The 12036-nt window shown below is 67.6% G+C and overlaps 1 protein-coding gene across 1 annotated transcript in view; it reads left to right on the forward strand.

Annotated features, from left to right (window-relative positions):
- AK8 (adenylate kinase 8) overlaps nucleotides 1-12036 on the forward strand; it is a gene marked incomplete at both ends in the record, with an annotated part of 82487 nt that overhangs the window by 39759 nt on the left and 30692 nt on the right. The window contains one exon of the mRNA XM_084236747.1: nucleotides 10440-10581. Within this exon, the coding sequence (XP_084092873.1) occupies nucleotides 10440-10581 (142 nt within the window). The remainder of the gene's footprint in view (nucleotides 1-10439; nucleotides 10582-12036) is intronic.

Raw genomic sequence — 12036 nt, forward strand, 5'->3', positions numbered from 1 at the left:
GAGAGACGGCGGGCACAGTAACCGGCTCGGCGCTTGGGGGAACAGCGGCCTTTATTTTTTTAAAGAAACTTTCTAGGGTGCTGGGCGTTTGAAGCTAAGTTCGGAAGAGCTCAGTGCCTCTTCCCTTTTGAAGTGGAAATAGGACAGTTTGAATCCGTCGAGTTTAATTTTTCACAAGCTTTAGGGGCCCCGCAGTGCAAACTCCCTTTTTATTATTGAAAAAACTCTACATTTTTCTTTCATTTTTCTACACACACACGCACACACGCACACGCACACACGCCCGCACGTAGTCCAAACAGTGAGTAATAAACACATTAATTTACTCTCTTATTCCAGGTGTATTTTTCCCCTTCACCACCCCCACTGTGCCCCCCTCATCCCTCTGGCGCCCCCCATCCAGAGCCCCACGGTTGAGAAGTGGATGCCCCCTGTAATGTATGCAGCTTAAAGGCACCCTCACCTCGGCCTGACAATGCCTTTGAAGTAGCTCCTTTTTTCAAGTCAAACTTCCGACTTCTCCCCTGGGGCCGCTACAAAGACTTCCTCGGCCGCGCGCGGCGCGGGCGGGAGCCAGGCCCTGCTGGCCACGGAGCAGCGGGCGTCCACGTGGGGGTCGCCTTCTGAGGCCAGAGGGCCTGGTTGCGAGCACGTCGGGTAAGCGGGTCAGCACCCCCTTATCAGCAGATTCGTGCCCCCAAGGATCCAGCCCCTTGCTTTTTTAAACTAGACTTCCGGGCGCTCACAGCCCACCTGTCTCTCCGTTATTCAAATGGCGCTGTGCTGGGGTGTCACCCAAAGGTGGCAGCTGAGTGTTGAATGGCCAGTTCAGCAGGGAAACTGAGGCGAGGGCGCTTAATCCCTTTGTGTCCGTTCCATGAGAGGTCTCTGCTCCACAGAGTGGGGTTAGCCTAACCCTCTTGGCCCCCGCGGGAGCACCCCCAGCATTGCACCAAAGAGTCCCCCCCGCCCCCGCAACCCCGCCCACGCCTTGGCTGTGGAGCAGGCATCCAGGCTCCAGACATTTCTGGGATGGCCAGGATGGGCCCAGAAGTGTGAGGTGTCCTTCGTGCTCTGGCCAGACCTTCTGGAAGTGTCTCCTCCTCCATGGGCAGCCCCGGTGGTTTCCAGCCCACTCAGCCGTGAAATCGGCTGCGACAGGCCAGACCCGAGGCCCCCGCCGGCTCCTCTGCCGCGGTCTCCTGGTGCAGCCTCACACCCCGCAGGCAGATGCAGGCCGATGCCCGTCCCCTCTGGGAGTGCCCTCGGCGGGGCTGACACCAGCTGCTTTTTCCTCCTCTGCTGTGAGCAGGCCGAGCAGGGGAGGCCCTGGCACCCCGCCCCCGACCTTCTGCAGCCCCAGCACCTGGGACAGTGGCTGCTTCTGAAACACATCAAGGACGCTGGGGGCTGTCAGCTGGAAGGGGGCACTGGGGCTGCCCAGAGGGCGCTTGGCACAGCTGCTCAGGGAGGGCAGCGCGGCCCTGCGCCTCCAGCGTGGCACTGTCCACACCATTCCCAGCGGAGGGGCAGAGGGCCGGGGCGGAGGGGGGCGGGAGGGGTGTGGGTGAACCCGCCTACCTGTGTGTCTGCTCCCGTCTGCCCCAGCCCCCGTGTCAGGTCGCCCCGGCAGGGGCTCAGCTAGTGTCTGAATGAATGAATGAACAAGCGAACACACAGCAACTGGCATTGCCCAGCAGGCCTGCCCCATGGCACCGGCCCAGAAGCTTCCCTCTGCCCCTGCACTTCTACACAGGTGGCACCCCATTCCATTTGCGGGGACAATGGGAGAGCAGGTAGTAGGCGGCTGCGGCAGCCAGGTTTCTAGGCAGGCGACAGGTGACCCTCACTCCCGGTCCTGCGGGCCTGGATCCCACACGGACTCTCCCCTCGTGTGTCCTGGACCAGCACCGGCCTCTCCGTGCTGCCGTCTCCTCGCTGGCAGCCCCCCTTTCATTGTGGTGGCGCCATCATTTGTGACCCGTCGGGCGGGACTGTGTGTAGAAGTGGGGCGCGGCCCGGCTCACACTGTTGATTGTACTCGTAGCTGCCGTCCCCAAGGCCACGGCGGCCAGGGCAGAGCACAGCCCTCTCGGGCACGCGGGGCTGGCACGTGCGTGCACTCCTGCACCTCTCGCGCTTCCCTGAGCCTGCTGCTGGCTTTGGACCCGCGGCGGGGACAGCCAGCCAGCCACCCCCTGGCGTTCGGTCACCCACCCCACAACTTGGTGGCAGAAAATGACCACTCACTGACTAAGGTCTGGACTTGTGGATCTGGGTATTGGGCAGAGTTGGGGGGGCGTGCTTGCTGCCCTGGCTCGGAGGCTGGGATAACCGGCCCGGCTCATGGGGGCCACCAGTGCGTCTCTGTTCCGGTACCAGCTGGGTTCCTTGGTTCTTCTCTCTGTGGCATCTGCTGGGGCAGATCCTGTGCTCCCACACCTGCGCCTGGAACCGCTGTGCTGCTGGCCTGTCTCCGGCAGCCTCTTTGCAGGGCTCATGGGGCTTCCTCACAGCACGGCGGCCGAGGGAGCCTCCAGGCCCACGAGGTGGCGGGTGGGGCCAGCTACGAGGCTTTTTGTGACCCGGAGCGGGCTGTGCGTGAGCTGCGGAGCGGAGGCAGAGAGCACAGAGCCCCCGTGCCTGCGTTTAAATCAGGGCGCCACCGCCTACATGCCCAGGCCTGTGCAGCCCTGGGCAGAGCGTGTCTCGTCCTGTGCCTCAGTTTCCCTGTCTGTGAGGTGGGATTGTTACAGAGAGATCCCACGAAGTAACTTCTAGAGTAGAATAAAAAGATGCTCAGCCCAGGGCCGAGTTCACCGTGCGTGTCCTCGCCCGAGCGTGTTGGGTGGGCACCGCCGCTGGCCCTTCCCACCCAGGAACCCCGGTGGGGCTGTTTCCGGCTTCCCTGTGGTCCCCGACCTTCCTCCCTGCCCGCGGCACCCCGTGACCTTGAGAGGGGGGGAATCACCTGGCCTGGGCCCGGAGGTCACAGAAACAAGGAAGTTGGGCCTCCCGGTGGCCTAAGGGGCGCGTCTCGGCCTGAGTCCCCCCGCCAGGGAGCTGCCCACGCGCAGCAGCCCCTCCTGTCACCCGTCCCTCAGCAGGGGGTTCAGTGGATCCGCCTGCTCCGCCCCCCACTGTCTCTGGGGAGTCCTCTCACCCCGCGCCTCTGGCCTGCGCCCCAGTTCTTATACGCAAAAAAAAAAAAGGAAGGCGGGAGGTCGCGCTCCCCGGGCGCCCAGGAAAGGTGCGGCGCGTGCCGGGGCGAGGCTCCGCCGGGTGAGAGAAACGTCCCTGGGCTCTGGGGCCCGCCCTGGTGGCCGGGGTGGGGGTGGGGGTACCGGGGGTGGGGGGCCTCGGGCGGCGGGGAGGAGGGGCGCAGGCGGCCGGGGCGCCCCGTGTTCTCCTGAAACCCTCTGCTGGGGGGGGCCGGGCCGGCCCCGGGGTGGGGCGGTGGGGCGCGGGGGGCGGGCGCGGGGCGCGGGCGCCTCCATCTTCCCGGCTCCTGCGGGCGCGGCAGCGCAGGGAGGGCGCGGGCGGCGGGGAGGGGAGGCCGCTCCCCGGGCGCGCGGCGAGACGCCCCGAGCCGTGAGAGCCCGGGCCGGGGCGCCCCGACTCCAGGACGCGCCCGGGAGCGCCCCGAGCGGCCGGCGCTGTCCCGGGAAGGCCGCGAGGCGCCGCCGCCCCGCGGGGCCGGCAGGGGGCGGCAGACCACAGCCCCGGCGCCCCCCACAGCCCCGGCGCCCCCCACAGCCCCGGCGCCCCCCACAGCCCCGGCGCCCCCCACAGCCCCGGCGCCCCGCCTCAGCCCCGGCGCGCCCCCAGCCCCGGCGCCCCCCCAGCCCCGGCGCCCCCCACAGCCCCGGCGCCCCCCACAGCCCCGGCGCCCCCCACAGCCCCGGCGCCCCGCCTCAGCCCCGGCGCGCCCCCAGCCCCGGCGCCCCCCCAGCCCCGGCGCCCCCCACAGCCCCGGCGCCCCCCCAGCCCCGGCGCCCCCCCAGCCCCGGCGCCCCCACAGCCCCGGCGCCCCCCACAGCCCCGGCGCCCCCCCAGCCCCGGCGCCCCCCACAGCCCCGGCGCCCCCCCAGCCCCGGCGCGCCCCCAGCCCCGGCGCCCCGCCAGCCCCGGCGCCCCCCCCAGCCCCGGCGCCCCCCCAGCCCCGGCGCCCCCCCCAGCCCCGGCGCCCCCCCCAGCCCCGGCGCCCCGCCACAGCCCCGGCGCCCCGCCACAGCCCCCGGCGCCCCGCCACAGCCCCCGGCGCCCCCCGCAGCCCCCGGCGCCCCCCGCAGCCCCCGGCGCCCCCCCGCAGCCCCCGGCGCCCCCCCGCAGCCCCCGGCGCCCCCCCGCAGCCCCGGCGCCCCCTACAGCCCCCGGCGCCCCCCACAGCCCCCGGCGCCCCCCACAGCCCCCGGCGCCCCGCCACAGCCCCCGGCGCCCCCCACAGCCCCCGGCGCCCCCCACAGCCCCCGGCGCCCCCCGCAGCCCCGGCGCCCCCCACAGCCCCCGGCGCCCCGCCACAGCCCCCGGCGCCCCCCACAGCCCCCGGCGCCCCCCCGCAGCCCCGGCGCCCCTCCGCAGCCCCGGCGCCCCCTACAGCCCCCGGCGCCCCCCCAGCCCCGGCGCGCCCCCAGCCCCGGCGCCCCGCCAGCCCCGGCGCCCCCCACAGCCCCGGCGCCCCCCCCAGCCCCGGCGCCCCCCCAGCCCCGGCGCCCCCCCCAGCCCCGGCGCCCCCCCCAGCCCCGGCGCCCCGCCACAGCCCCCGGCGCCCCGCCACAGCCCCCGGCGCCCCCCACAGCCCCCGGCGCCCCCCACAGCCCCGGCGCCCCCCACAGCCCCGGCGCCCCCCCGCAGCCCCGGCGCCCCCCCACAGCCCCCGGCGCCCCCCACAGCCCCCGGCGCCCCCCACAGCCCCGGCGCCCCGCCACAGCCCCCGGCGCCCCCCACAGCCCCGGCGCCCCCCCGCAGCCCCGGCGCCCCCCCGCAGCCCCGGCGCCCCAGCAACCCGGTGCCACCCTGGGGGCGGGCTCCCCACGGAGGCCGGAGCCCCCAGCCCCCTCCCGGGCCGCTCCCTCCCGCGCCTGGGGGCGCCAGGGCTGTGTCTGACCGTCAGATGGTGCCCCCCACCCCAGGACTGGGGGGGCGCGTCTGTGTGTAGGGGGGTGTGTGGTGTGTATAGGGGCGAGTGTGTGTGTGTAGGGGGGTGTGTGTGTAGGGGCGAGTGTGTGTGTATAGGGGCGAGTGTGTGTGTATAGGGGCGAGTGTGTGTGTGTAGGGGTGTGTGTGTGTGTAGGGGTGTGTGTGTGTAGGGGCGAGTGTGTGTATAGGGGCGTGTGTGGTGTGTGTAGGGGCGAGTGTGTGTGTATAGGGGCGAGTGTGTGTGTATAGGGGCGAGTGTGTGTGTATAGGGGCGAGTGTGTGTGTGTAGGGGTGTGTGTGTGTAGGGGCGAGTGTGTGTGTAGGGGTGTGTGTGTGTAGGGGCGAGTGTGTGTATAGGGGCGTGTGTGGTGTGTGTAGGGGCGAGTGTGTGTGTATAGGGGCGAGTGTGTGTGTATAGGGGCGAGTGTGTGTGTGTAGGGGCGAGTGTGTGTGTAGGGGTGTGTGTGTGTAGGGGCGAGTGTGTGTATAGGGGCGAGTGTGTGTGTGTAGGGGCGAGTGTGTGTGTATAGGGGCGAGTGTGTGTGTATAGGGGCGAGTGTGTGTGTGTAGGGGCGAGTGTGTGTGTAGGGGCGAGTGTGTGTATAGGGGCGAGTGTGTGTGTGTAGGGGCGAGTGTGTGTGTAGGGGTGTGTGTGTGTAGGGGCGAGTGTGTGTATAGGGGCGTGTGTGGTGTGTGTAGGGGCGAGTGTGTGTGTATAGGGGCGAGTGTGTGTATAGGGGCGAGTGTGTGTGTGTAGGGGCGAGTGTGTGTGTAGGGGTGTGTGTGTGTAGGGGCGAGTGTGTGTATAGGGGCGTGTGTGGTGTGTGTAGGGGCGAGTGTGTGTGTATAGGGGCGAGTGTGTGTGTATAGGGGCGAGTGTGTGTGTATAGGGGCGAGTGTGTGTGTGTAGGGGTGTGTGTGTGTAGGGGCGAGTGTGTGTGTAGGGGTGTGTGTGTGTAGGGGCGAGTGTGTGTATAGGGGCGTGTGTGGTGTGTGTAGGGGCGAGTGTGTGTGTATAGGGGCGAGTGTGTGTGTATAGGGGCGAGTGTGTGTGTGTAGGGGCGAGTGTGTGTGTAGGGGTGTGTGTGTGTAGGGGCGAGTGTGTGTATAGGGGCGAGTGTGTGTGTGTAGGGGCGAGTGTGTGTGTAGGGGTGTGTGTGTGTAGGGGCGAGTGTGTGTGTATAGGGGCGTGTGTGGTGTGTGTAGGGGGTGTATAGGGGCGCGTCTGTGTGTAGGGGTGTGTGTGTGTAGGGGGGTGTGTGTATAGGGGCGAGTGTGTGTGTGTAGGGGCGTGTGTGGTGTGTGTAGGGGCGAGTGTGTGTGTGTAGGGGCGAGTGTGTGTGTGTAGGGGTGTGTGTGTGTAGGGGCGAGTGTGTGTATAGGGGCGTGTGTGGTGTGTGTAGGGGGTGTATAGGGGCATGTGTGGTGTGTAGGTGGCGTGGCGTCTAGAGTGCCGTGTGCCTGTTACAGGGTGTGCAGGGGCACGTGCGTGTGGGTATAGGCGTGTGTAGGCGTGTGCAGGGGCACGTGTGTGTAGCTGTGTGTGAGGGGAGTGCCGCGTGGGCGGTGTTAACGCTGGTGTAGTGTCGGGGTGCAGCGGGTGTGGGGTGGGGTCGCCTGAGGGTGGCAGGAGGTTTCCTGGCTCTTTGGGTTTGTCCCCAGCCCTGGGTCCTGCCGCCTCCGCGCACCAGCTGAGGGCGCCGTCTCCATTTCTCCACTTCTGTCCTCGCTGTTCCCCGAGTGCCTCCCTCCCGGCCCAGCCTGGTCGGGGCACTGGCGGCTGCCCCGGGGTGGCATGGGCAGCGCCCCCCAGCTGCCCCCCCCCGGCCCTTTCTGCCTCTGCGAGCTGGAGGAGGCCAAGGATGGCGCCAGACCTGCCTCGGGAAGCAGCTGTCCCGTCCAGTCCACATTCACATTTGGGGGGCCCGGCTGGCCTTGCCCTTTCTCCCGCTCAGCACTTGCCGTCGAGGTGCACGAGGGGCTTGACGTGGCTCCAGCCTCTCAACAGGATGCCCCACCAGCCAAGACTGGGGCGAGCCAGGTGTCCTGGGGGGTCGTGGTTCCCCGGGGCCTCCCTCTGCGGCTGTGCACCCCACGGCCCCTGTGCTGCACACTCAGCTGGGGGGGCCCGTGGATCGAGAGCTTGATGACCTTGCGGGCAATGCAAGGGCTCCGTCTTTTATAGACGCTCTTGAATCTCAAGAAAAGGGCCAACCCCCCCCCCCCGAATGTGGTGTGGCCTCATGAAATAATGGGCTAATCATTCCTTGCACTTTGCTAAATTTGGGGTTGACGGGACATTCCAGAGAGGCAGCCCCTGGCGGCGGCTTGCACGGGCAAGAGGCTGCTGCCAAGCCCAGAAATCCCGAGGCGCCCGCGGCTGAGACGCGCAGCCGCCGGGAGGAGGCGGCGCACGGCCCTGTGGGGCGGGTACAGCGCCAGGGCAGGGAGCCGGCTCTGGGCCACGCGGCTGCCTCGTGGCTGCAGGGGCTGGTCAGATGCGTGGGGCTGGCAAGAGGCGACGGCCGACCGGGCCCGAGTGGGGAACCCAGTCAGGAGAGCCCCAGGCGGCCGCCCTGCTCCTCCGAGGGCCCTCCTGGCAGCGCGGGGCCTGGGAAGCAGCACCCCGGGCTCTGCGGGGCTTCCTTCACGTCCTCCCGATGGGGACACGGCCCCGCTCCCCGTAAGGCCCCTCGCGTTCTCTGCGGAAGCCTCTGCTGGGGGACGCCAGGCCCAGCCCGGACCCCCCAAGCCACCCCCTGCCATCCTTTGAACCTCCCCACTCAGCGTTGACTGGGGGACAGAATGGGGGCCCCGGGGCCCAGCGGCGTCCTTTGCCCCACTTGGCTGTCGATTCTCGGCAATCGGTTTGCTGGCTAGAAGGACGTCCAGGCTGCCACGATGTGAGGGGGACAGGGAAATAAATAATTAAAACAAATTTTAAGGGCCTCCCCGGTGGTGCAGCGATAGAGCGCTGGGTTGCGAAGCTGCCCGCGGCCTCTGCGGCGCCGGTTCGATCCCCGGCTGCTCCCCGGCCACCGGAGGAGGGTCCCGCATGGCGCGCAGACCTCTCCTGCCGCCCGCTGCTCCCCTCAGCAGTGTACTTCGGTCCTTCTGCCTGCTCTGCTCCCCGCTCTGGCTCTGGTGAATTCTCTCACCCTCCCGCGCTTCTGACTGTGCCCAGTGCTTGTATAAACAAACAAACAAACAAACAAATAAAAATACATGCCTCTTTGAAAAAAAAAAAGATTTAAAACAAATTTTAAAAAGATAAAAAGACACGTCGTTTTCACTTCCGATGCAGAGCAGGGAATCCCCCCACCCCCACCCCGGCAAGCCCGGCCAGCCCGGTGGCAGTGACCAGGACCACGAGGCTGCTCCATCTCCTCGGTTCCCCAGACTCGGATTTCTCCCCGAGCCGAGAAGTGGGCTGGGAGGGTCCCTTAGTGGGGACCTTTGGGGCCTCGTTTTCTCAGCGTTGGACGGAGGGAGGCCAGTGGCTGACCTTGCAGGCCTTCCCCCTCCCGTGGTCAATACACTGACCCTCCCCCCCCTCCTCACCGCAGCCCCCACCGCCGGACACGCCACGGGCAGCTCAGACCCCGGGAGACCTGGCTTCACGCGGACCTCGACTCCTGCAGAGGCCAGTCGGGAACTCCCGGCCCCCAGGCTCGCTGTGAACACCGGGGCCTGCGTGGGCCTGAGGCGCGGGTGGGCAGAAGGAACAGCCAGGGGCGAGCCGGAGCCAGCGGAGGCGTGGAGCGAGTGTGTGTGATAGACACACGCCCTCCCACACCCCTCCCGCACGCGGCTCTGGGCGGGGTGGGGGCGTGGGGGGAGGTCGGGCTCAGCATAGCTGCAGCTTGTGAGGGAGAATTACCTGTTCTCACGGTTTTCTTGTAGCCACCGGGTGGGAATCTGGAGGGACTTCAGAGGGACCTAAAAGTCTCTGCACACCTTGGGGGAGCCCCCCTGTGGCTCTGGCACCTCCCACGAGTCATCCCAGGCCCGGCAGGCAGTGAGGTGGCGTCCCAGGGGAGGACACTGAGGCCCGGGGCTGCGGCGGCCGGCAGAGCCCAGGGCCCTCGGCTCACGCTTGCTCTAGGAAAGGAGCTGGGGGCTGACAGGTGAGTTTCCTGGGCTTACTCTTAGGTCGCTCCCAACGCAGCTGCGCTTGGGTCTCCTTGGCGCTCAGGCCTCCTGGCAGAAGAGACTGAGGTTCAGGGCAGCAGAGCTGGTTGGGGCAGCACCGGGACTCGGGGCTGCACAGCCGGCCCCTCTTCTGGGGGACTTGCTGGGGCCGAGGGCATCTCTCGCCGCCCGGGGCTCCAAGGACTTGCTGTGGGGCAGCACAAGATGGTGTCCTCGGAGATCCAGGACGCCGCAGCCCTCGGGAGCTTGTCTGGAGGCTGGGGCCGAAAGGCCCAAAGAGGCGAGACAACAAATTCAGGGAAATGCAAGTGACCTGGGATGGGTCGTGTGGCCCTCCGGGGACAGGGACAGTCCGTGCCGGCGTGTTGAGGCCGCAGCGGGAAGCAGGTGTGAGCGGGCGATTTCTTGCGTCTGTCACCCGGGCCCACCCGGGGTCCTCGGCGAGGGGGGCCCGCGGGCGGCTGGTGGCTGAGCATCTCCAGAGAAGCCGCGCAAGACTCGGTCGGTGCAGTTTTAGCAAGAGTGGCTCGACGTGGGGCCCCACTCACAGCAAACAACAGAATATTTGCCAAGTATTTCTGGAAAAATGAGTGCAAATTGCTGGGACGCGGCACGTTAGCAACACGGGCGTTTAATGAGTCTGAGAGGAGCGAGTTTCCGGGAAATGTCAGCGTGGGAATGTAAACAGGCGCGTTTCCGTCTCGGGCTCCGTCGTCTTTATTTCAGCCTCCAGGTGGAACGAGCGAGTGTTGTGCTTCTTGGGGGGACCTGGTTCCAAACGTCAGGGAGGGGAGCGCTGGGGGAGGGGAGGATGGGGCCCAGCGCACTCCCCTGAAAGGTCTTGGACCCCTGGGGGCAGGGTGGGGGACCCCCAGGGGAGGGCTGGCACACTCCCAGCTGCAGCTGCACCTGGCATCTTGTCAAGGTCAGGGAAGAGTCAAGGTCAGGGTTACCCATTGCTCTTGCCACCGCAAGTCCCTGTCTCTGCCCGTTGCTGGGGCCCGGGACGCCCCCGGCACAGCACCACAGCCTGTCTCCTCACTCCCGTGCTCCATGGCCAAGTGGGAAGCTTGAGGGCCACAGGGGCCACGGGCCCTCCCACATGTGGGTCCAGGGAGTAGAGTGACCCTGTCTCCCTTCCTCCGCAGTCCCCGACAGCATCATCATGAAGATGCTGAGCCAGCGCCTGAGCCAGCAGGACTGCCTGCAGCGGGGCTGGGTGCTGCACGGCTTCCCGCGAGACCTGGACCAGGCGCACCTGCTGGCCAGCACGGGCCACAAGCCCAACAGGTGAGCTGCCCCTCTGGGGCCTCCGCCGCGGGCTCCTCCCCTGGGGCTCCGGCAGCCCCCTCCGACAACTTCCGAGCTGCCGGAGCCCTTCCTGTGCCACACACCGGCCCACTTGCCCTGCGAACTCGGCTCCCCGGCCGCCTGGGCTGGCCCCGGGGCCTCCTCTGTGAGAGATCACCCCTGGGGCCCGGGTGCACGCAGCCAAGCTTCCTTGGGTCATGGGTGTCACTGTTCGCAGCTGAATCTCGGCCGCATCTGGCACTTGTTTAGATGTGGGCGTGCAGGAGGCATTGCTATCCCCCCAAGGGCTGGCCACCGTTCTGTCCCTCTGCCACCGTCGTGAGCTTGAGAGCACATGGCAGCTGTGGACATCGGGGGACACAGAGGCTGGTGGCCAGTCTCATGAGCTTGCTGTGGCAGGGTGCTCATGGCCGAGCCTCAGAGGCAGGCAGAGGGGAATGCAGGGAAGGCCCTGGTGTGCCTGGCGAGGCTGAGGATGCTGGAGGCGCCGGCTAGAAAGGGGGTATCCCCCGAAGGGAAGGAGGCCGTGATGGACTTCCAGGGGGCTGGTGCGCTGGGCTGGGGTCTGAGCCAGGATGCGGGTCTGGAAACAGCCCGGCCTCAGCCTGCGTCTGCTGCGGAGGCGCCTTCATCGGAGCCAGGGGGCCGCGGTGGACAGGGTCCCCCACCTGAAGCCTCGTCCGGCTTTCGGCCGCCGGGGCCGCTGGCTCTTGGTTTGCGATGATGCACTTTGTATAACGCTGAAGGCTGCTCTGCGGGCCGCAGGGGTCTGGGCGTGTGTGGGACTTAATGGAAGAGTTTGCAGCTTCTTTTCAGACAAATGCTTTTTCCCTTGGCGAGGAGCAAAGGGGGGGAGTTCTGTGACGGCCTTCTGACGCAGCCAGCCCTGCGTCCACGGGCAGACGCGCACTCGGTCTCGGTCTGTCATTCTTTCCGTGTAGTGTCCCCCACCCCGTGACCCCTTCCCCGCGCCTGTGAGTGTGATGTCACACTTTGCAGATGCAATCAAGGCAACCGATCAGTTGGCCGTGGAAGGGGAGGTACCCCGACATCCAGGGAGAAAGACGTGAGCCCTAAAAGCAGAGCTCCCTCCTGCCTGAGGGCGGGGCAAGAGGTAGGGAGAGTCCAGACATGAAAAGCACCTGACGCACCATTGCTAGTGCAAAGGTGGAGCCCATGGAAAGGCGGAGAAGGAAAGACTCCGACCAGTGGCCCGGGAGCCGGGGAGGGGATCCCGCAGCCAGCGGAGGGCGGCAGCCTGGCCAGCACCCGCGCCAGCCAGCGAGACCCACACAGCTCTGCTGCCAGATGTGAGAGCGCGCGCTGGCGCATGTCTGTGCCGCCAGGTTTGTGGCAACTCGTGACGGCAGCCACGGAAGCACGCGGTACAGGCTGTGTTTGATTAGATTGTCTGGCATTCATCTGCATGCATCG

Source organism: Talpa europaea (genome assembly GCF_964194135.1).
Source record: "Talpa europaea genome assembly, chromosome: 7".
In the NCBI taxonomy this organism is placed as follows: Eukaryota; Metazoa; Chordata; class Mammalia; order Eulipotyphla; family Talpidae; genus Talpa; species Talpa europaea.